At 42.2% G+C, this 24,102-nt stretch overlaps 2 protein-coding genes across 6 annotated transcripts in view; one reads left to right on the top strand and one right to left on the bottom strand.

The window, feature by feature from the left end:
• Window positions 1-10,501, top strand: part of LOC148380835 (guanine nucleotide exchange factor VAV3-like) — a 29,424-nt gene extending 18,923 nt beyond the window's left edge. The window contains exons 18-28 of one of the 2 annotated variants that reach the window (XM_088363663.1): window positions 1,023-1,045; window positions 1,616-1,634; window positions 2,598-2,728; window positions 3,601-3,666; window positions 3,975-4,009; window positions 4,159-4,275; window positions 4,783-4,870; window positions 5,194-5,323; window positions 7,917-7,997; window positions 8,137-8,288; window positions 8,358-10,501. In XM_088363663.1, coding sequence (XP_088219789.1) covers window positions 1,023-1,045; window positions 1,616-1,634; window positions 2,598-2,728; window positions 3,601-3,666; window positions 3,975-4,009; window positions 4,159-4,275; window positions 4,783-4,870; window positions 5,194-5,323; window positions 7,917-7,997; window positions 8,137-8,288; window positions 8,358-8,402 — 887 coding nt within the window. In that variant the 3' untranslated portion in view covers window positions 8,403-10,501. The remainder of the gene's footprint in view (window positions 1-1,022; window positions 1,046-1,615; window positions 1,635-2,597; window positions 2,729-3,600; window positions 3,667-3,974; window positions 4,010-4,158; window positions 4,276-4,782; window positions 4,871-5,193; window positions 5,324-7,916; window positions 7,998-8,136; window positions 8,289-8,357) is intronic. The other variant, XM_088363664.1, reaches the window with a different exon arrangement.
• Window positions 10,502-16,016: 5,515 nt separating this feature from the next.
• ntng1a (netrin g1a) overlaps window positions 16,017-24,102 on the bottom strand; it is a 90,914-nt gene continuing 82,828 nt past the window's right edge. For 2 of the 4 annotated variants that reach the window (XM_088363520.1, XM_088363521.1), the window contains 3 exons: window positions 22,275-22,442; window positions 20,470-20,604; window positions 16,017-17,523 (listed from right to left, as the gene is read on the bottom strand). In XM_088363520.1, coding sequence (XP_088219646.1) covers window positions 17,297-17,523; window positions 20,470-20,604; window positions 22,275-22,442 — 530 coding nt within the window. In that variant the 3' untranslated portion in view covers window positions 16,017-17,296. Of the gene's footprint in view, window positions 17,524-20,469; window positions 20,605-22,274; window positions 22,443-23,808; window positions 23,869-24,102 lie in introns of all 4 variants that reach the window. The other 2 variants (XM_088363523.1, XM_088363522.1) reach the window with 2 other exon arrangements.

Raw genomic sequence — 24,102 nt, forward strand, 5'->3', positions numbered from 1 at the left:
AGAAACGAAGGGGAAACTTAAGAGCTTAGTCCTCCGCTTATGAATGTGTGCGAACATGCGATAGCTAAACCTTCAATTCAAACTTTCCGATTTAGGTCTTGGAAGCACCCAGAAAGCGTGCATACACATTTCACCCTAGTGTTCAGCAAGCGTGCGTGGTCGCAACCGTGTCGTACATTCCCCACAGCGAGCCGCCAACTCGAGTTGGCCCGAGCATCTGTCACGGTGCTATCAGGTCGCAGAGGCAATAACGCCACCGCCGGGCCCACCTCGGCGCTATGTGCACCTGAGTAGATTTGGGCAACACCCGCCATGGGAGAGCGTGGAACTGTGACGGCCGTGTTGTCGCTTTGAATTCCCTCACTCATTACTCGGCGCCGCCACGACTCCGACAGCAAAAAAAAACCCGAAAGAAAGTTTACTCAGGAAGTTTAAATGTGCATATATACAGATTTGTTATTTGCTAAATAACTTTGGAACAGACTGCACCACATATGCACAAACAATTTCAGCTTTTCCGTGTTATGCTTATGAGCGCACGGCCAAGTGTTTGTTTACCTCCGTTTGTCCCTCTTATCGGCGCCAAGTGTTTATATCACAGGTCAAAGTTCGTGTGTGTTTTCGTGTAGAAGTAGAACAACGTGCGGTTAGGGTAGTGTGTGTACATGTGCTCAAGGGCGTGTGTGTTTATTTCAAGGAGGTGTAGCCACTCCCTCAGGGAACCAATAACAGAAACCGGTGGAGCAAAAAGCAAAGCAAAAAAAAAAAAAAGACGAAAAAAAAAACAGACGCACAGATGTGCCAAGCTCCTCTCTTCTCCAAACCCTCAACCTCGTTACCTCCTCTACCTGAGCTGTCAGGTAGCGGCAGCAAAGCAAAACAAAGTGAACCGCGGTCAAACACGAGGCGTCCGCCTTCACCACTAATGAGGGAGACTTGTCTTGTTGCGGCGAAGGCGTGCGAGTGTTTGCTCGCACCTGCTAACCCGTCACTCACCATGCCTCTTCTCAAACCTCTTTCAGATCCCGGCTCCGTCAGAACTCAGGTGAGCCGCCGCCGTTCGTGTTTGCACTGATATCAGCGTGGCGCGTCTGCTAGCCTTCTCTCCCTTGGAAAGTGTGCAGCACCGAAGGGGGCTTCTCTCCCCTGCAGCTGTTTTGCCAAAAAAAAAACTTTGCAGTCTACCTGTGCAGATTTAGCCCAAGTTCACTTTGCTTCCGGGCGAAGCGTTGTAGCAAATTACACTCGGATTTTTCCACCCTGTACTGTTACTGGTCTTTATGGGGGATTACATTGTGATCACAAGCAATGCTGATCAGCAAAATCATGAAAGTTGGGGATGAGGTGACATTGAGACCGTGTCCCTCCAGTTATAAACCTCTAAATCCAGTTTCTGCCGAGCTGTACACTTTGGTACTTTGGCAAAAAGTTCACTTTTTTGGGCAGGATTCTGTTTGGGTGCAAGTCGTACACGGTGGATGACAGAATTAATCATTTCACAAGTATTTAAAACTGTTGCAAGAATTTTCCCCATATACTGAATGTCAATATGAAATTTCATTTCAATGTGCATATGTGTCACCATCTAAACCTTTTTTCTTTTTTCTTATTTCAGATCAAAGACCGAGATCCAGGTGAGAAGTTTTAACTTTCCAGTATCGGTGACGGCATCTTATTTTGTGCCATGCAAAAAAAATCACTCCATGCTCTTTTGACATTTGACCCATAAACATTTATGTTGTCTATCAGATGATGGCACTGTACCATTAGGAATGCATTTGTGAATAAATCAAATGCATTGTGCATCTCGGTGTAGGATCACAATCTCTCTCTTAGAAAATCATTTGTCCTCCTCTCTCTCTCTCTTGCTCTCCATTATCCTGCGGAAAATCATTTTCTGACTGAAGACGCATTAAAATCAATAAGCATTTGATTGCTCCAGCCTTTGGCGTTTCATAACACTGCATCCTTTGTTTTCAAAAAGCCGCTCCAAACACGTGGAGGAATGCAATTCATGCCCCCGAGATGCGATTCTCCACAAGCGCGTGTTTTTTGGAGGTACTTGGAGGCAGGCTCCTGCATGTCAGGCTGCCAGCCTCCATGCCACAGAGCTGGAACACGAGCAGATAGATTAGCCCTGTTCTTACGGACAATACTTGCCTTGAGCTGTCCCCTTTTTCATCATTCTCTCACAAAGGGAAAATAGACACTATGGATGTCAGGCATAATGGTTTGATTACCCTGCTATGTAGCAGCTAGCGTAGCGCCTATATAATGTGTGTTATGATAATGCCTCCAGATGATTTGTATGGGCGGTGCATGGCTGACAAGAGCCGTATTTGTATGTGTGCACACATGCAACCTATACTCACTTTGATTATCATGGAAAAAAAAGAGCCATGAATAGTTTAGTCGAGCAAAAGCTTTCGAATGACAAGCGTGCCCGTTCACAAGTGAGGTCAGACTGACTCGGACTCACATACTGATGAATCAAAGCTCTGGAGGGAAATGGTTTCAAAAAAAGGAAAAGGAGCACTTTGAATAACAAACAATCGTCGGATTATCTTTTTACGATTTGGGTTGTGTCTTTGTTGCAGGGCTGCCCAAGATGATGGTGATCAGGAACTATTTCGGCGTGCCGAGCCCGACGTCTGGTCCGGCGCTCAGTATCCAGACGGGTGACATCATCGAATTAATCTGCGCCGACCTTCACAGCTCGTGGTGGCAGGTCGGAGTTTACACCTCCTCTTAATCCACAGTCATCAAGTCTATGGACTTTATGGCACGGGTAGGCAATTCTGGTTCTGGGGTGACCAATCAGGTGTTGCAACATGGAGGACCAGAGTTGCCTATCATGCTTTATGGCGTCCATATAAAACAAAACAGATAAATAACGAAATCACTTTTGACAAGTAAATGCGCACACATTCAATATCCATCATTTTTTTTGTAGCCAGGCGACCATAATCATTTTTCTCGCAGCTTCCGTGTCATAAATAGAACAGATTGAGTGGCCGCCTTCTGTTTACTCACTTTAATGATCATAACATTCTCACAAGGACGTGACAGGCAATGACCTCCATCGACTGTTAGCTAACGCTAAACACTGGCTGTCAAATTACTACTTTCCTTCTGGCAGATGCCAACTCTTACGTGAACATTGTTAATTTCATTTGTATTATGTAATCCGCAGTATTAATGAATTCTCAGGGTCGTTATCGGCAGTGTGTAAAAAAATATAGCGTATCCGTGTTAATTCTATTTTATCTGACAGCACATTCGTGTTATTCAGTGATGCTTTCTCACACAAGACAAGGACAGACAATTAAGCGTCGGTGCCTGAACTGAAGGAGATAACTCGCACTCCGGTTACCTCTATCACCCTTATATGGACTCCCCGGTGTTTCTAAATCAAGACATTAGAGTGATCCTTAAGGGGGAAATAAGGGGTTCTCTTCCGGCCAGCCATTATTACAAGAATAGAATAACAAGGGTTGTATATATACATGCGCCGTTCTGTGTCCTGAGCTAATTGTTGCTGAATTATTGAGACAGAGTCGCCCAGATGCATAACACAATTATCCTCTCTTCTTCTTTCAGGGTAAAATCCTGTCAACAAAAGAAGTTGGCTTCTTTCCAAGCGACGCGGTTAGGCCGTGCCCATGTGTAAGCAGCCTTTCCGTCTTGTTCGTCAACATACCGCAGTGGCTTATTTGACTTTTAAAACGTCTCACCGCAGATAAAATTTGATTTTTGAACCAGTATCTTCAGAACAATGATGTCACTGTTATAGATGAGACTCTGTTATCGCTTGTAAAGATAACAGCGAGCAACATCTTTATTGGGGACATAAAGGCAAAAGAATTAGTGTGAACACACACTGCACTTTGGATTTGGCGCCAAATAGTATTGAGTTGATCTGATGCTGGCTGACAGTTTAACATGTCTACTTTTCCTGCTTTTCTTTGCTTCAGGTCCCAAAGCCCATTGATTACTCCTCTCAACCATGGTAAGTTTACAAATGAGCTTTTACTGCCTAATTAGATGGTCAATAGGAAGGTAGAAGCCTTTCCTAAATCACTGCTTTATTGGATAGAACTAAACACGGCAAACTGGATCTCACTTGAAGGCTCTCTGTCCCAATACTTTTGCTTTTAGGTTTGCGGGACCGATGGAGAGGCTCCAGGCGGAGGCAGAGCTCATCAACCGGGTCAACAGCACCTACCTGGTCCGCCATCGCAGCAGAGAGTACACAGAATATGCCATCAGCATTAAGTAAGTTCCCATTGTGTCGAAATGCCGAGTCGGCGTTTCAGTTTGCATTGTTTTAAAGATACGGCGTCTCCTTCACTTTTGAAGACAGTGCTGACACAAGCGGTTTATAGAACCAGGTGATATTTGTTAAAAATATAAATGTATTTTTAATTCCACGTAGTTACGACTTCAGTCGTATATTTGCCAAAGTGGCTTCAAAGTAAATTATACTTCCCAACTGCAGGGAGAGCCGAGGATGAGAAAACAATTACTCCCCATTGTCGTAAATGAAGGCGAAAGACCACAAAGGTGAATAACCTGGAGTCGAGTATGACTATGAATGACAATCATGCGGGTGGGCGGTTAGAGGGGCACGGTGGCTCAGATCAGCCATCATTTGCACGTCGACCACCTTTGGGACCCAACGCATTCCATTATGGCTTCACCGTGAGGCCAGAGGCCGACCACCGATCGATGGCGGTGATCAGGGAGGGAAATTACACTCATAACTTATTCAATGGCCCACAGGTACAACAGCGACGTGAAGCACATAAAGATCCTGACGAAGGAGGGCTGCTTCCACATCGCAGAGAACAAGAAGTTCAGGAGTCTCTTTGTGAGTCTGTTAAGCTCCTCCCATTCCCCCCCCCCACTGCAATTCATGAATAAATCATTACTTTCATTAATGGCGTGTCAAAACCTGAATTTTATTTGAGCAGTGCACACAAAAATAATTAAAGATTATAAATGTGTTTCGGAAGTAACAAAAGTGTTTTTCTATTTTGTGTTTTGCACGCTCAGTAAATATTAACTCATTCAGTGCCATTGATAGTTATAGATGTCAAAGTTATTAAATTGGGTTGGCAGTGAATGAGTTAACATCAGAATTATCGAATAATCGAAATAATCAGTGCTAAATGAATTGTTTTGTGTGTTCAGGAGCTGATTGAATACTACAAGCATCACTCGCTAAGAGAAGGTTTTCGGAGTCTGGACACCACGTTGCAGTATCCCTACCGGGAATTGGAGAATTCTGCAATGCATCGACTCAACCGCTCCGGTGGCAACAGTGAGTACGCCTGAGGAGCTGTGAAAGAAAACAAATGCTTTAATTTGACCTTTTCAATTTGGTTTCAATAAAAGGCCACAAGTTGACAAGCTTTTACCCCCCCCAAAAGGTTGAGGGACGTGTTTTTGTAGTGTGGACAAAAGTATTTAAACGGAGCACTTTTTTTTTTCTTTTTTTTAAAAATACGACTTTGCTTGGATTTTACGTGTTGTTGTGCAATAAGTCATCACAACAGTAACGGTAGCATGTCGACTTTATGACCACAAGCATCCCCGCGGAGCAACGTTTTGATGAACGAGCAGTTCTCCAATCTTGACATTTTCTGTCCACCAAGCCTTCCAAATCGTGTTCCATTTGCTCTTTACACTTTATGCTCCAATCCTGCATCTCGCTACTGTTGTTACTGGCTCGGCTGATTTCTCTGCCCACCGCTCTCGGTGCTTTCTATGCTTTTTTTTTTTTTTTTTTCATCTCTTTTCACAGTGCTTTAACTCACCTGGGAGCATCTTCACAACCTTACAGTAAAAGAACCGCACAGCTATTTGCTATTTGGAACACTTCCGTCTCCGCTGACTTTTATTGTTGTTGTTGGGTTCTTTTTTTTTTTTTTTTCCTTCTTCCCTTAGCTCTGCGTCTCATTAGATTTGACAACAGTATCTGCAGTTTCCAGACCATCAAATACTACAAATAAGTTCCAAGGGAGTTAAATTATCTGGTTAAACCTTCAGTGAACTAACTAAAGTGAAGGCAAATATATCGTCAGGGCTTTGGGGCCTACTATGCTTGTATTTATTTGATTCCAAAGAGGAGAGCAAATGAACCAATTAACCAGTGCAGAGTCACACATATTGAAAATTATATTGTAATAATTGCAATGCAATACATGATGCTGTTTATGTATGCAAATGCAGTTTTTAACATACTCACATCCCAGAGTTGCTGCTAATTAGGGCTGAATGAATAACATACAGTAAGATTTTTTGTTTTTAGTGACTTGGACAAGAGCAGCTGTTGTTGACAACTTTGAATAACAATTTTAATGAGATCATTTGCGAGGGAGGAAATAATGGCAAGTAACCATGGTGACACTAAACACAGAACACAGATAAAAAAATATATTTTTATTGTATATATATATATTTTTTTTCTGCCATTGAGTAAATAAATATCCTCCATGTTACTATTTGAAGAAATAAAATGATGGGGTGTCAAACTAAATAAATATTTGGCAGTTTAAACAAAAGTATTTTTGGAGAAGTAAACATTTTTTTTTTATCTATAGACTATCACTGTAGTAGACAATGCTAGGTGGGGGAACGAAAAAACATCAAGACTCTATTAAAGATTCACAGTTGAATGTCTGCCTTCTTCCAAAAGTGCACTGTGTAGTTCATCCTTTCAAAAGTCTCCACTCACCCCACACGGCGCTACTGCCAAGCTGAGTCTTTCAAGCAATTCCCAAAAAAAATACCTTAAACTCAGCGTGCGAGCGACGCACCAAGCAACAGTGCCCATCAATCGTTTTTTTTTTTTTTAAACGACGTTTTAACGTTTTATTCTCAAGCCAGTTTGACGCGTCTGACAAGAAACAGCATGACGATGGTCACATTGTTGGCAGGACAAATGACAACAGATTGGTGTTGATCATGCTTTTTAAAAAAAAAAAAAAAATCAACATTCTGTTTCTTAGTTTTCGCCTTTGTATTGATCGCTCCGTTGGGTTGATTTGTCGCTAACCCAAATCAATGCGTTCAAACTAAGCACCTGATTCATGGTGCTTGGTATGTGCTTGAGTCAGACGGCTTGTACCTGGACTCCATTGGAGGCTGCTGAGCTGTCTCCCAGCGGGCTGATTAGTATTCATTTCAAAAAAGCAACCGAGCCCGCCGTCCGCCTCATCTCCCTTTACACCGAACCAATAACGCGGGCCAGTTATCTCGCTCGCATTGTTCCGAACAACATGTTTCTCATAAGGTGCGCTCGTTTATCCGCCATTAGCGAGGACAAACGTTGACTCCTCTGTGATGATGGAAAAAAAAAAAAGCAATTGACTTGTGCTGTGCTTGGAGTTGTCATGCTACAGTTACTTTTATTATGCAGGCACCTCATTGGGTACCCTCGTAGCGTCTTAACGAGATACGATTTAACGGCTGTATCGTAAAATACAAGACGATAAAACCTTCGTTGTTATGAATTCTGAATCCTTTTTAAGATTGTGCAGATCGACCTAGAATCTAGCCAGATTCAAATAAGATGTCTCTCTGCATTTCAGGTGCGATATCACCAATTTGGGAAAGATTGACCTTTAAACAATCGAGGACAATCTTTGTCGTTTTATGACCGTCCAACACCAAACGGGGCTTCCTCTCGGTCTTATGAAAATGAGATGAATGTCGAAAGAGTCGTAAAGTTCGCATCTGTGACTCGAAGAACGTTTCCTACCCGAGGCCGTGTTGTATTGTTACCTCTGAAAACATATTTCTTTGCTTTCTTTCTCTCTATCTCTCTCTCTCTCTGTTCCATCCCCACATCCCTGCCCCGTTCCCACTTGCACCCCGCCGCTTCCTGCTTGGCTCGCCCCGCCCCGCCATAGCGCCATTGCTCTGTGGCCTCTCTTTTGTAACCCCTGCCGGCTACAGCTTTGTACCTCCTTCCTCTGCCCCCTTCTGGTCAGGTACAGGTATCACTTCTCTTTTGGTGTCTGTCTGCCTGCCTGTCTGTCTGTCTGTCCAACACTGCTCGACGGGGCTAGAAAAATGATTTCCAATGCCAATCACACGTCCTTACGTAGCTCTTTCTCTCGTCCCCCTCAGTGTTTACTCCGAAAGTGATGGGCGTGGCCATCGCACGGTACGATTTCAGTTCCCGAGACACGCGAGAGCTCTCGCTGCAGGAGGGCGACGTGGTGAAGATTTACACCAAGTCCGGAGCCAACGGGTGGTGGAGGGGCGAGGTCAACGGGAGGGTAAGTGCGATAGCTCCACAATTACAGAAAAATTGAAATTAGGCCAACATGTCACCTTTCTGCCTTTAGATCGGCTGGTTTCCATCCACCTATGTAGAAGAAGGCGAGGAATGAGCGTACCAACAAAGAAGAGTGAAACATAAGAAGTTCTGAGCCAGCAGAGGAGCAAACATCTCTGACGAAAAGATGGCCTCGTCTTTTCTGCTCGGCTCGCTGTGGCTAAGTAACTGCACCATCTACAAGTAGCAGCTTGCCTGTCAGCGGGGGCCACGCGGGCTCGCCAGATGCCCAGCCATGCATTTCATCCCGCCTCTTTCTTGCCCACAAAAAAAAAAAAAATCCCAACTTGGCTGCTGCAGACATGTCAAAAAGCAGGAACTCAGACGCCACTCTTCCATTCATGCACTCATTCATCCATTGGCTACACCTGCACCTCCTTCTGCCTCTCATGGGAATAGAGCCAACCAAGCTGGAAAGGACCCACACTGTACAAAAAAAATCTCTCACATCATCTTCTCACTTTTGAAGTCAGTTTGACCTTGTTTGTTCCACTAATGCCGGCATTTATTGATGACTCGATGGATCTTCTTTGATTGCAATCGCCGCACTTGCACTCATACAGGAGATATAAGATAAAGTCAGTCCTCGCTGCCAGCAATTGATGGTTCTTGTTCCTATTTTCCTCTGGCTCTTCACATTCTTTATCTCCGGCGCAGACCCTCATGTGTTCGCTCGTGCCGGCCGTTAGTGATCCTCTTGCTTATCGCTGGCAGGAGGCTTTTCTTATTGGAGCTATTATGAGCCAAAACACTCCGAGCCGTTTGGAAATCAGCCTTAGGTTACATTTTTGTCATTTTGTTCTGTTTCACTAATGGGAATTAACTGGAATGTTTTTGACCTTATTTCCTATAAGGGAGCTATTTGTTAGAATTCATGAGAAGGGAAAACACATAAGATAGTGTTGATTATTCAGCACACGCCTCATCATACTGTCCAAAGGTGACATTGAGGCAGAGCCACTTGTTAGTCTGCGACTTTATTTGATGAACAGATGGAAGCCGCCTCTGGAAACACACCTCAGGGCGTCGTGACCTCAAGGTGTGCGAGGCCCCTGGGCGGTTTGTGCCGCTCGCTTTTTTTGTACGGTGAACATTTTGTTTGTAAAATATGTTCTTATTAAAGATGTTATATTTGGAAATGATTATTGTGGACAAAAGCCACGACATGCTCTGTGGATGGGTTTATTTTTTTTCTCTGCTCGTCTTTTGGCTAAAATTCTGATTTAAAGATTTTTGTTCATGTCCACAAGTGACCACTAGGTGGGAGTCTCTTTCATTGGCGAGCGGTCACCTTCAGCGTGACAAACTTTTGCCTGATTAACAACATTTAAAATGGAATTTGACCGAGTGAACAGAATTTTTTTTTTAGCTTCAACTGGCTGCAGATCCTTGAAAGTAAAAATTCCAACTCTGTCTAGTAGACCATGAAGAAACAGAACCTCTCAGGAGACCAAGAGTGGGCTTCTCTAATGGCTGACAGTGTTAATCCACTCCCACTCTGCTTCTCGGCCCAAATGAACTATGACGGCGTAGTCATTTACAAACGCGGACCTTCTTTCCACCAAGTATGCTCCCTTTGTTTTTTTCCAATGTCTTTACACAGGAGGAAGACTCAAGGGTATCCGCGATCTAATCATGACACCGTCTCTACACATGGGTGACCCCGCTGCATCCGTCTCTGTCGGTTCCTCTCCCGCTCGGCCTAAGTCACAGCGTTATCCTCTCAGTCCCTCACACTCCCCTTCTTTCCTTATCCATCTCTAGTCCAATCTCTGTCTCACTGTGGATTTCATCCCTCACGTGATGCTCTGAGGGCTTTGTGGCGTGATGCGCCATAAGCAACCAAAGCAAAATATTTTAGAATGGAATTACAAAATTGATTTAACGTGCCAGTTAATAGGTGTCCTTCAAACGTGATATTTTTCTTCTAAAAAAAAATCATCAGGAAGTCACTGTGTGTGTGTGTGTCTGTTATTGAACCAAAGATGTACTGTATGCTGTGTTTACTGTACAGTCAAAATTATTATGGTACAACCGCTGTGGCCTAAATCGAAAACGGCTCAGGCCTGTGTAGCATTCCCCTGTATATTTTCTATTGTACCATATTGTAAAATATGTTCATAGTAAATAATAAAAATATGATGCTTATTCAAATGAGTTCATTTATACAGTGCTGGAAAATCTTTTATTTAGTGCTGTGCGATTGAGACTGAAATAATGTCAACATTTTGATAGGTCGTGGATGATAATGAAAAGAAACACCTCGTTAAATAATGGAATCAAATGAAAAATTCACGCTCACTCAGAAAATGTCACGCACAGTGGCAGAAAAGTATTAATTTATTTGACAGATTTTTTGAAATGTTGGGAGTGGAATAAAAAATGTGTTGGTTCAGAATCATGCCTTAAAAAATCTGAATAATTATTTTATATTCGGATTTTGATCGCTTTGGAGGAAAAAAATAAGGATATAAAGGTTGTGCTGATTTCAGCACCATGGACAGCGCTCTAATGGGCTTTTCAGATCAGCGCTCTAAATCTCATTGGCGATCATACAAATCACGATTCTGTATTTACTGTCTTGATTTAAAAACCTTTCTCAGTTCATTTAAAGACTCAGTCATGGCAGTTTAGTGACACTGAACAGACGTCAACGTCATGGTGTTAGACTTGTGTTCTGTTGTTGTTATCGCCACAGGACTCAAATAACTTGCGGTGGGAGGGGGCGGGGATGGGGGGGGCTGTTTCTCACTTGCTTGTTGGTTAATAAGTGTGAATGAATGTGGGGTTAAGAGTGTCTCTTGTGGGTGTCATCATCCTGATGAACCATTTCCTCTCAACTTGTATTTACAGTGAGAACTCAGAAGACTTCAAGAAACCAAACTACACTAAATCAACAAAATCTTTCCAAGTGTCATTTGTGGCATCTAATCCCCACAGACGATATCATTTATGCTGACCCCCCCAAGGGAAGCAAATCTCATAACGTCTTCTATATTTTGAATTCCACTCCACATTTGCTAGTCTATTCCTCACTACGGCGTGTGCTTTCTCAAGGTTTATTGCTGTCTTTTGGAGCCACGAGGGAGTCATCATCGCTGCCAGACGGTGGTGGCTGCTGTGTGTAAATATCAAGAAGCACCCCCGCCCCCTTGAGCCCCCCCCTCCTCCCCCTGCGTGTTTTCCTGGATTGCATGACTACAGAAGAAACTCAACAGCTCATCACCATAAAATCCACACATCAGCTGTTGCCTACACATTTTTTTGCAACGTTATTCAAATCTTTCATATATTTACATATATGTTTTGCATACATTTGCAATCTCTAGCTTGAAGCTTCTCAGAAAGTTTTTGAAGCACATTCTTGGATCCTTGCATTGTTCCCAAGTGTGTCGGGTGATTCGCAATTCACTCCAACTGGCTCTGACATGAAACGAATGCGTCACTCATGCATACTGAAAATGCCTTTCCTTTCCAAATGTGCTCTTTTTCTATCTTAGGTTTCTCTATTCACACTTATACAAGCGTGCATCACAATCATGAGAACAGATGGTGGCAAAAAGTGATTTGCATGTTTAAAGCTAGTGGAGATGCATGATTTGCTTGAGGGATCAATATATTTATTTGCCTTGGAACAATTTAATTCATTGAACTGCAGATGGCCTTTAATTTATACATTTGGATTCAACCAATCATTTGTCTTTTGTGCTTGTCCTCATTCGGGTCACAGGTGAGCTTCTCTTGTAAGCTTGAATGAAATTGTAACGTCGATGGCGACAGCTGCAGACGTATTTGATCACACTTTCGTGCCGCTGCCAAATGTATAACAAGGTAGTTTATTTATAGTCTCACTATTATGTCGGCAAAGTGCTATTTCCCTTTTACGCTTCTATTTCAGATTCTGGCTCCTCGCCTAACCTCAGCGATGTGAATGTCGCCATTCCCCGCTCCCCCCTCCCCTCTCTGGTCCCCTAGAGCACCTCCACATCCATGTATTCAACTCTCATTTGTTACTCGGCGGATTGCTGTGGCGTCAGCATTTAAATGGCAGCCCTACTGATGGTAACACACCACAGAAGGAACTAGAAGCTTCGGCGCCACCCGAGGTCCCCGCTGCCACCTTCTCACAGCGTTCCCATCCTCAACATGATGGATAATGATGGCGATGCTGGCCTATTTCCTCATTTGCTTCCCATAGGTAATATACGCTCGCCGGACAGTTTATTAGGTACGGCTGCACACTAGGCATTATTTTATGTGATCGCAGGATTCATTTCAATTTCAAAGCTTCGGAGCTCCGCTCACTCGCTTCCCTCTGGGTTCAACGTTCACGTCATAAAACAAAAAGGCCCGGTGGCATGGCACACTGACAACACATTATGCCAAACATTCTAATTAATTGGGTTTAATTCATAATTCTGGAGTGTAAAAAAAAAAGGTTGTGTTGTTGATGTGTGCACTACAGCAATTACTCATCTTGATGAGCAGGCGATTATAAATGAGGCAATTAACACGCTGTCACGGAGGGGAAAGAGCTTTGTCCCTTTCTGATTCTCTCTTTTTATTTTTCCCCAACTAACAAAGTTGAGACGGTGACACCCGCTGTCAGATTGTTAGAAGTGGGAGGGGCTGCTGACCAAAAGGGGTCAACAGGGTTGGACAGCAGTAGGTCCACCCTGCACATTTGACCCCATCAAAACACAGTGAGTAGTTTAAGTGGGGCTTCCGCATGCTTCTCTTCTATCAGGATCACCTGGTCTGAACCACACACACATTTGCCAAATCCCCCGGCGAGAGCTGGGGGCTGTCGAGAGAGGGAACACATTAGCCTAATAAGGGCCATCTGGTGGCCATTCATTAACTTGACCATCCTTGAAGTCTCCGACCCAAAATGTCATTTTTCACTTTACGGACGAATCCATTAGGTGGCCACATCAACTTGGGTCATGCTATGAAAAGAAGTGAAATATAAGTGAACGGGAGAGTTGGGGAAAAAAATTACATAAAATGGAGCCAGTTTTGGGAGTTTTTCTGTTTTTTTAAATTACATTTTGTGATGTGTCAATTGTTACGGACACAACTCAGCCCGCCAAGGTTGTGTGCGGACGTACAGATGAATTTTTACGCTTTTAATATTTTTCCAAGTGTCACTATGAGTGATTGGCACGGGATGTTCAATTTCTGCTGCACAGGTCATATAGATCAGCAGGATTATTATTCTTAAAAAAAAAATCAAAACATAAAATAAAATGGTTCGTGTTATGTTCAAGGTTGTAGCTGAATTTATGGAAGCATAGTTACAGCGGGTGATGTGAATTTTTACAACATAAATGCACCAAATCAATAAAAAGCAGCATAAGAGATTTTTTTTTCCCAGCCATTTCATTGCACACCTTCAAACATTTTCCCCGATATCAAATCCTGCCAGTATAATAAAATGTGAACTTCTTATGAATAACTACGGGAGACTTTGGTTGTCGCATTTTTGCTATTGGAAGTGAACTTGAATCTTTTTGGTGGAGCAAACGACTCAGAATTATTGTGCTTGTAAGATTGTGCGAAACACTGCGAGCACTTTCACAGTTTGCCGCTTGAATGAAAAAAAAAAATCTGGAAAAAAAATTACAGCTTTATCCCCCTCTGTTTATCCCCTGGGAGAGAAGCCAAAGCTTAACAGGTATGTCCGACTTAATGAACCTTTTCCTTGGCAACAGCCTGCAGGTCGCCGGTTCTGCTCATCACTAGAAAAAAGATAAAAAGAAAAGCTGTATGTCTTTTTTTTTTTTCTAGCCTCAAATTTACAATCTTGCATTGAATCAGGCACCTTTCAACACATCTGAATGGTAACCATGAAGGTTACCCGATGATCCAGCTACCACGTCCGGTTTAATTTACCTCTTCAGCATTTTTAAATAAATCATTTTGTTTGATCCCTTGCCAAAGCACCTGCTGAGATATTCCCACTAGGAGGTCTGGACCACAACAAGGCTTGTAATTATCTTATCCGTATTCATGCTGCGTATTCCATCGGTGGAGCAAATTTTATTTACAGCAGCAAAGACGCTCTTTATTGGATTGCAATTTAATTTGCCCTTCCAGCAGGTGGCGCTATAGGCAACAGTTTAAAAAAATAAAAAAATAAAATCTACCATGTCTCCCGCATTCACAGGAAGGCTATCTCACATGTGGAAAATGATTTTTACACATCAGGTGTTTCCCTGTGGCGATAGCACCGATTCTATATCGAGAAAGCGAGCTGCTGCAGGTTTCATTAATGAAACACTGAGCACTTGTGTGACAGGATTAAGAACATAATATGCAATGAACATTTCTAGCCATGAAATAAATTAATATAAGCACCATCACTCCCGCAGTAGAGTGAAATAAAGCTCACCAAGGTCAACATGTATCGGAATGATGAGAATTATTTTCATTGCCCAAATACTTCAACTCTATTTCGTCTCCTATTTGAGCCTTGTGATTTTCTAGCACCCAAACATTTGTTCAGTCTATTCGTTGTGCAGGGTTTTGTCAATGCAGCTGTAGCACACGCTCTGTTTGTACACTGCACACACAACATTGGTGGAAATCAGCCAGTGTGGACTCAGCTCGGCGTTGCACACACACACAAATCAAACACGGGCTGTCACTTTGCGTTCACTTATTTGACTTTGACATGAGTGACTGTGTCTCAATCTCCAGAGGAGAGACAAACCTAATTGTGCTTTTGCCCAAAAACTTGGAAAGTGGGAAAAGCCACCCAAAAGTCAAGCTCCAGCTAACGAGACCATCGAGTTGTAAAAGAACCACTCAAGGCTCGACTCTTACACAAATCACCTTGACTAAGGTTAAGCCATTTCATTCATTTATATTTCCTAAATTAATTAACTCTGAATTTCCACCGTATCTGTTTTCGAATCAATTGGCACGTTATAATGGCTGACATTGGTCTGCCCTCCGAGCTGTTAAGTGAACATCACGTTGCATCTTCTTATACATTCGACTATCAACTATCCTCAGTCAAGGTGAAATCAAATTTTTTAACAAAGATAAAGCAAAATAGGATTTGCACATTTCAGCTGAGCAGTAGAATAAAAAAAAAAGGCTGACATGACTTTGAAATTAATCATTCAGCAAAACAAACTTCCAACTAAGCTAACCTGTTTTGTCAGAGTGAAAACCAACAAACAGTCAACTCAGGTAACCTGTTGCTTAAATAGACTTCTAGACTAATTAGCCCCGCCCACCTCAGGTATGCAGCTTTGTACAGGTGACACACATTCTCTCAATGAGCAGCATACCTGGATTCCAAACCAAACAAAATGTGACCTTAAAAATGGCTGTCTTCGCAGCTGGAATGATCAAATCATTTAGTAGCTGTGAAAATATCACACATTTTGACCATTTTCAAATCATGCTGGTCTCCCTCAACCACACGCTGTGCTAAAAATGAACCAATAGAGTTGACCACCCTTTGAGTCAAACTTTTGAGAAGAGTGTGAATGAGACTTTTATATTTCAGGTTATGGATCAAGTGTATGATAAGAGATAATGTAACTTTTGGCATCAGAAGCTTCAGAATACAAACGTATCTTATTTTTTACTTTTCTCAGTCTGCACTTAAATATTTTCGTTAAACATGACAAGTCATTAAAAGCAGCAACACGGCATCTTTCGAAGCTTTTATTCACTTAAATCGTCAAGTGTTAACGCGAGAACATAACATTTAGAATGTCCTTTGGTGGGATTGAAATACACTTTATTTATACTGTATGTAAACTGATATTCTCTTTGATTCCAGCACATTGGAAACTGAAATAAAAATGACCCGTACAACTAAAAATAATCAAATAAATTGCAATGGGGTAGAAAAAGAAAAGAAAAAATCTGCATTTTGGGTGTCGTATAGATACGTTAAAGTTGCCTTTTTTTTTGTCACAGTTCAGCAAAAATACAAAAGGACTACATTGTTTTGTTAGCTCAGTTTTAGAAGAGAATCTGTAAATACACTGATGATTTTTCTATTTACTTGTAGCGTGGAAAACTATCCTTTGACCGAGATGAGAGCTCTAACGCAAAAGAATCAGACGGCTTTAGTGGAGCTTATTAGAGGAGAAAATATGATGGGGAGAGAGCGAAAGAGCGAGACGGAGAGAAAGAGGATACTTACACATGTGCATCACCAACATTTGACAAAAAAAAAAAAAAAAAAGAATCCTTCAACCAACAAGGGTTTTACAGAGTAACATTCACAAAAGCACAGGTCAGTGGCAGCATGGCGAGGAAAAGGAGCATGAGCTTGAAAGTTGCAGTCTGCACGCATTTCTTTCCAATGGCAAAGAACCTGTTCTCCATTTGGGCTCCCCCACAGACATTATATTGAACAGAGCGAGGGAAATATTTCTTTGATTGGTCTTTCTCGACAGTCCGGCCGACATTAAGATTACAGGGGGCGTCCCAGCGGGGTCTCGGTCAGCTCGAGCGAGTCAATGGGTTGCAGCCGTTGTTGCCGTGGCAATAACAGAGGATGTCATCTCCAGTTATTCGCTCCAACTGGAGGGAGCTTAAGCACCTGTATGGCTTCGAGGAAAGATGACGGGTGGGGCGGAAAGGGTGAGGGGGGGGCTCATTGTCCATTGCACTTTTTTTTTTTGTTAAATCATCTTGCGTTTTTTTTTTTTTACAAGTATACATTTGATTTTTTTTTTTTTATATATTCTTTGATATTGAATGGAAATAAAAGATGTTTTTGCACTCGTTAGTCTGGCACATTCCTTTTCACATCAGTGTCCGCTGAGGCTGCTCAAAGAAGAAGCTGGTACAGTACAGTCCACAAAGCTCATGATTGTTCTGCTTGAATGGTTGCCGGTTATTCGAAAGAGGGATGGGTCGGTGGGGTGAAGGCTATGTGTGTGTGTGTTGCGGTTTAATGGCTCCCACTAGGTCTCTTTAGAGAAGCGCCAAGCCCAGAAGAAGCAGAGGCAGCAACCCGAAGGAGGAAGGAGGCCTCAGGGGGGGCTGGCCCGAACTGGGACCTCGACAACCCCCCAGTTCCGTCTCGCAGCGCGGCTTCTCGCACAGGAGGCCGCTGTAGGCTGAGGGACAGTTGCAGCGGACGTTGCCGACGCACACGCCGCCGTTTTGGCAGCGCATGAGCTCGTTGTCGCACACCCGAGCTGTGGTGGAGCCGATGAAAAAAACACAACAATGAGTCCATTAGAACATTTATAACTTGAAGGTCAGTGTGAGGAATAAAGAGCCTATTATCATGGTCGGGCCTCAGCTTCAAAAAGCATCAAATTGCATTGATTTCATATAATTGAATCTTTCATCTCAGTTTTCCATTGGGATCGTTTGAAAATTGAATGATGTTAAAGGGAATTCTGACAGAAGCACGTTTGGGTTTCCGAACTTGATTTCATCTCGTTAAAATGATTTAACCTATTGCAAAATATAATTCTAATGAGTAAAACACTTGAAATGACTATCATAAGATTATTTCACCCAAACGTAAAATACATAAATGCAAATTGAATGGCAATAACATTTGAAAATGTCAATATTTGTCATTTGAATTCCACTTCAAAATAAGAAAACCCTCAAGGTTAACTCAATTCTTTATACACCGTTAATTAGTTTTTAAACTTAACAGATACAAACCATTAGGGAGAATCAGAGCGCCTAACTTCCTGCTTGCCAAATAATGAGCTCACGTCTCTCCTTGTTAGCTACAAATCCTCATCGAGATTTCTGTAGTTCAAACTAAAGCTCCCTTTTGCCACTTATACTCCATAAATAGTTAAAGAGCATCACGACTGCGGGATCATTAAAAAGAGATAAAAGATTAAGCTTGCCAAATAGTGCACCAATTATTTTTGATGCTCGGTTATTAATAATCTTATAACTGGACGGTAAATCAGTGATATATTCTTAAGCAACTCCATCATTGGTCCCTGAATAAAAATGATTCATTTTCATTGATGTCAAGGATTTTAGTGATTTTCGCTATTGTGCAACAATTTCCACTTGTGCACATTATTAATTTCCAGCGTAAACAAAGCAGTTTCCCCCGCCCCCAAAGCCTTTGAGGCTTCCCCCTCCACCTCCAAACAGCAGCTACTTTAGACAAAGTGAACATCAGGTTGAAAATTGGTGTATATTTAGAGCTAGGACAGCGAGGCCACTATATTCCCGCCGGAGGCAAGCTGTCAAGCAAGCTGCAGGCAAACAAAAGCAAGGCTGCGCAAACTAATAAACCAACAGAGACAAATAAACAATGATAAACACAGGAGACACTTGGACCAATTTCCCCTTCCTTTTTTTTTTATCTCCTCCGTGAGTGGAAAACAATATGGTAAGCCATCTATGAACTGGATGGGACATAAATATCACGACAACAAATATCAGGGGCTCTCAGCTGGATGCATGCAGACTCCCGGGAGGAGTCAAATTGAGCTTTGATGGGAAGCGTGCAAAGATATATAGACTTGGATTTGGTCATGTCTGGCTGCCATGTTATTCACCATAAAAAAAAAAAGACGATATATTTGCACGTGATCTTGTTAAGCTAATAGTTAGCCTAGCATTTTTTTGCAGTCATGAGGGGTCTCTCACATTCGAAGAAATGCTTAAGATGTTAAAAACTTGTACACTGTGTACTTTGGTAACAAATGAAAAAAAAATGAAAAAAAAAAGCCAGTGAGATGTATTCATTAAAAAAGGGCGTGTCCTCGAAAATAGCTGAGATACGATCAGGACGCAAGGGAGACTTCTTTAATTAGATCATGACCTTTTATCTTGTCCCTGCTCCTCCGAGCAAAAGTCTCCTCCTTCCGAGAATATTCGCAGCAGCTTCCATTCCTGCTGTGCAACATCAAAAAAAAAAAAAAAACGGACCTGACAAGCGCAAACTGAACTGATATGGAATATTTTTCTCATCTTTAAAAAGCTGGTTAGGTACAACCTGGTGGAAATATCTGACCTGTATTCATGCCAAATCATTATTGGGTTTTGTTTTAGACCCATTTTATGACCTCATAGCAGAAAAAAGAAAATCTGCATGAACACAGGTAGTAAATGATAAGATCCGGCACGTTTACTTTTGATGAGAGAAAATATTTGGAGAGAGGGGGGCTGATGAAGTAGGCGTGTCTGCCAGGAACTGAGATGTGTTTGGTGAGAGATTTCAGATTTAATTGCATTCCTCGGTCTGCATACAAATGGAGACTTGACCATGCAAGCAACTCCTTTGGAAGCTGAGAATATAATAGGAAGGTCAAAACTTTTTGGAAGTAGTACAGAAGTTGATGTCAACTACTACATTGAATACAAGTATGACTGTATAAAACAATCGGGAATTTATTCATTGACATAATCGGAAAACGACCTGTATGGTCATCTAGAGTTGTTAGCTTTGGATGACATTGTCTGCTGTTGTGGACTAACAAAGAGGTGACGGATACTCAAACAGATTCCAGGCGGCTTGTCAAGCCGTCAATATTGACTCAGCTTTCATGTTGCTGGCGTGTTGCACGGCTGAATAAGCACGTTGCATTTCCCCGTCGACAGATTTGAGCTATTCTACACAAGCATGGACCTGCTCATGTGGAGTAAGAATTTTTGACATTCAAATAATCCAAATACCGTATTTTCCGCACTATAAGGAGCACCAGATTATAAGGCGCACCTTCGATGAATGTCCCATTTTAAAACTTTGTCCATATATAAGGCGCACTGGATTATAAGGCGCATAGAATAAGTTACTCAACGTTGCAATCACAATATAGTAACACTCGAAATAGTGAAAACAATAACAATATATCAATAACTCAACGTTGCTCAAACGTTAATATCACACAACACACAAAATAAACACGTAAAGCTTACTTTAATGAGTTAGTCCTCGTCCATAAATCCATATTGGTCCATATATAAGGCGCACCAGATTATAAGGCGCACTTTTGAGAAAATTTGATGTTTTTAGGTGCGCCTTATAGTGCGGAAAATACGGTACCTTCAAAAATATTTGACCTATGGTAAAAAAGTACATTTCCGATCGGTATTCTTTCCCGTAATGCCTGAACACACACACGTTTGTACATTTTCGTAATGGTTCTACTTACATTTGCAGCCATCGTCCCACATATAGCCAGGCAGACACTCGCGACACTTAGGCCCTGTAGTGCCCTCCTTACATATACAAAATCCTGTGCCATTACAGCGATCACTGACTGAGCCATAGGGATTACATTTACACTCTGGAAAAACAAAACAAAACACACACACACAAGCTGGAGACAAGGTGCTTTGACATCACAGCACACCTTGAGATTTTTCACAAGCCAACTGTCTCAATTACGGGGATGAAAACGACTGATCTAGTCATCGGTGCTAATAATGCTACCATTTCAATAGAAACACGGAATGAAAACAAAAATGGGTTATTTTGCACATGCAGGTGTAAAATTACATTTATCAAAACAGGCAGAAGTGGAAGACATTGGAAGGAAATCAAGACAAATGTGTGGAATGACATTGATCACATTGAAATGGGCATATTAATCATAATAAGCCCCGCCTCCTTCCCAAACTGGGTTCAGGCTCACCTTCCAGTTTTGCACTACAGCTGCTCAAAGTGACACCTAGAATATTTTTTTTTGAGTACTCCCACCCATCAACTTGCACATACATGCCAGGCAACAAAAAAAAGGTGACTTTAAGTGACGCATGGAGGCGTGAAGGTCAGCATCCAGAGCTGGGATGCCAAGTCGGCACAAGGTAAATTGTCAGCGGCTCTTAATGCCTCGTGATGGGTTCCAGCTGCTGCTCCTGAGGCCTTTTCATATATTTGACATCAAGTCATATAGCACATCTGACTTCTTTGTTTTCTCGGAAGTGTCGCGGCCTGTCATGTGTCACTCCCCACTTTCCCTGAGGACTCGCAAATGCACCTGGCACTATGGACGTTGAAAGATGGCGAAATCTAACTTTTGCCATGGGGGACTATGCCGAATATGTTCACACATTTTATACTGAGAAAAAACAGGCAAGTCAAAGTGTTTGTGGAAAGGTCAGTGCCAGATTGAAATGGCTTGTAAGTGACAATTATTACAAAAAAAAAGCTAGTTGTGTGGCAGGAATATTATGATTACAGTTGCTTTGTTCACAAATGATCCAGCTATTTAAAGTCATAGCAGACTGAGTGTATTTAACTTGTCACCAAAAAATAGATGAAGAGTATTACTGAATAACAAAGAAATGTTGAAATCTATATTTAGGCCACCTGCAGATAAAAAAAAAAAAAAAGCTTCGTTAATGCCCCCAAAAACACGACATGAATTTGTCTTTGCCTGGAAATACGGCTTTTGTCAAGGTGACGGGAAACATAAACGATTTCAGAAGTCTGCCAATTTTTTTTTGTACAAAACCTTCAGGCGTGTGCTTGAGACGAAGGTGGCTGAACTTGAGCCTTCCCCTTTCAGCCCTTTTCAACACGGAGCATGTATCCAGAAGAGGATTAAAGTTTCGGAATAGCTCAGCCTGGGTACAGAGCTGATTCCAATTTAAAAAAAAAAAAAAAAGGTATGTGGGGTGACCTGAAGGGGGCTTTACATGGAAGATGGCTCAAAATCGAACAGGTTTAAGGTGGCTTTGCAAACATTGCTGATTTATGACGCCGCGTAAATGGGTCTTTGCACTTTAGCGATAGGTCACCAATCCATCCAAAGTAAGTCTGTGGTTTCTGCCCAAAATGACGTTAGTCGAGACATGTAAATCAATGACGTTAATGAAAGTGTTATATTAGAAACGGCAAAAGATGAGAAGAACAGAATGATGGTTAATAAAAGGTCGATGAAGGCGGATTAGTCTGAGTGAGGACAGTTTGTAGGAAATCAGAGGCGGGAAGGGAAGCGAAGGGGCGACTAACCTATGCAAACATTTTCATCATCCAGTTCTGCCGAAGCATTGCGATAGAAGCCCAGCTTGCATAGCTGGCAGTGCTGCCCCCTAGTGTTGTGCTTACAGCTCACGCAAATGACCGTGTTTAGCAGCTCGATGTAGCTGCACCGGTTGGAGTGGCCGAAGCATTCGCAGTCTTGCAAAGATGGCGGATGTGTGTAGAGAAGGGAGACAGAAATGTGGTAGAGAATGTTTTGCTCTGTTGCTTTAACGGCGGTCGGGTTAGCACGAATTTGGTGCCGCGGCATGCTAGGTTAACAATGGCGGCTCAAGGGAGGAGACGTTTGTGACATAATGAGAAGGGGGAGGTCATGATTAGCGCAGCCATGACAAAAGCACAGCGTTAGTAGAATCACAACACATCACAAGACGAGGCGAGGCGAGGCGGGGACGGTTATGAGAGCACAGAGATACCATCACGTTAAGATCATCGCACAGCGTAGGGTAGGTCAGACCATGAAGGGATTTGAACTCAGGGAGCACCACCGCAGACTTTAGACATGGCCTGTCTAAATACAATTTCATGGTTGTTCTGATTTGAAGTGACGGGAAAGAGGATGAGATGAAACTGGTTTTGGAGGTAACGTTTCCCCAACAGATTGAAAAAAATAATAACTTGTCCAATATATATATATATATGTACCGATGTACCGTACCGACTATAAGACGCACCTAAAAACCCAAAATTTTCTCAAAAGCTGACCTTATAGTCCAGTGCGCCTTATATATGGACCAAATTCCTAAATTTAAACTGGCCCAAAGCATTGTGTCATGAAATCAATCATAAGTGGCCCGCTGAAGACTATGAATCATGAATCAAAAAGACTATGGATTATTATTTTGTGATTATAAAGTGATTTGTTGCGTCTGAAGTTGAAATAAAACATATAAAATGGAGAATGATTTGATTTGGATTAAAAATCTGACATGATGCATTAATGATGCGCCTTATAGTCTGGTGCGCCTTATATAAGGACAAAGTTTTAAAATGGGCCATTCATTGAAGGCCTTATAGTCCAGTGCGCCTTATAGTCCGGAAAATACGGTAAGTATATACATATATTTTTTGCAGTCATTTCTGGTGCAGGATGGGCAGGTTTGGAGCTTCACTTCAACTCTACTCTGAGCAATAAGACTGGCTGGCTGAATGACCAGTGACACGGCGTGTCACCATTGAGACAGATGTGACCTCTTAAGCCTCTCTGCTGCCAACCACTTGAAAACCCAGAGAGGGAACGGTGAGATTGGGGCTTTTTGTCCGAGGGATTGTGGTTATTAAGGATGAGTATTGAGGTCAATTCTCCCTGCCCACTTACTAACAACCTGACAAGGCTTGACAATGAAGGAGCGCCCGTGTAGTCCACTGCACAACCATGTACAAGATTTAAGTATTACCACTTATTCTCACAGGTTTTTATAACAAGCGGAATGTTCTAGGTTGTAAAAAGTGTTGATCATTGAATAAAAAAATCGGAGTTTCCATCAGGGGGGGTAATTCCTACCTCGTTTGCGGTTTGCAACGTGGACTGAAGGGGCAGTGGACAATGCAACTTGTGGAGCTACTAGAAACAAACAAACAAAACAAAAAAGCATAAAGAAAAACAACATGACAATGCAATCAAACATAAATGTCAGATAATTAAGAACATGGAGCATCCGGCTTGAAAAGAAAATAAGCAGGTCGTAAAAAGATGAATGATGGCTCGGGAAAAGGTGAAGCTAGGCCGCAAGTGTGACAAAGAATCATTCCGCGATTATTCTTTCATGCTTCGTTTGCGAAACGAGTGTTTTGTATG

Source organism: Syngnathus floridae, chromosome 20, assembly GCF_059516105.1.
Source record: "Syngnathus floridae isolate MCC-2025c chromosome 20, RoL_Sflo_1.0, whole genome shotgun sequence".
NCBI classification, from domain to species: Eukaryota; Metazoa; Chordata; class Actinopteri; order Syngnathiformes; family Syngnathidae; genus Syngnathus; species Syngnathus floridae.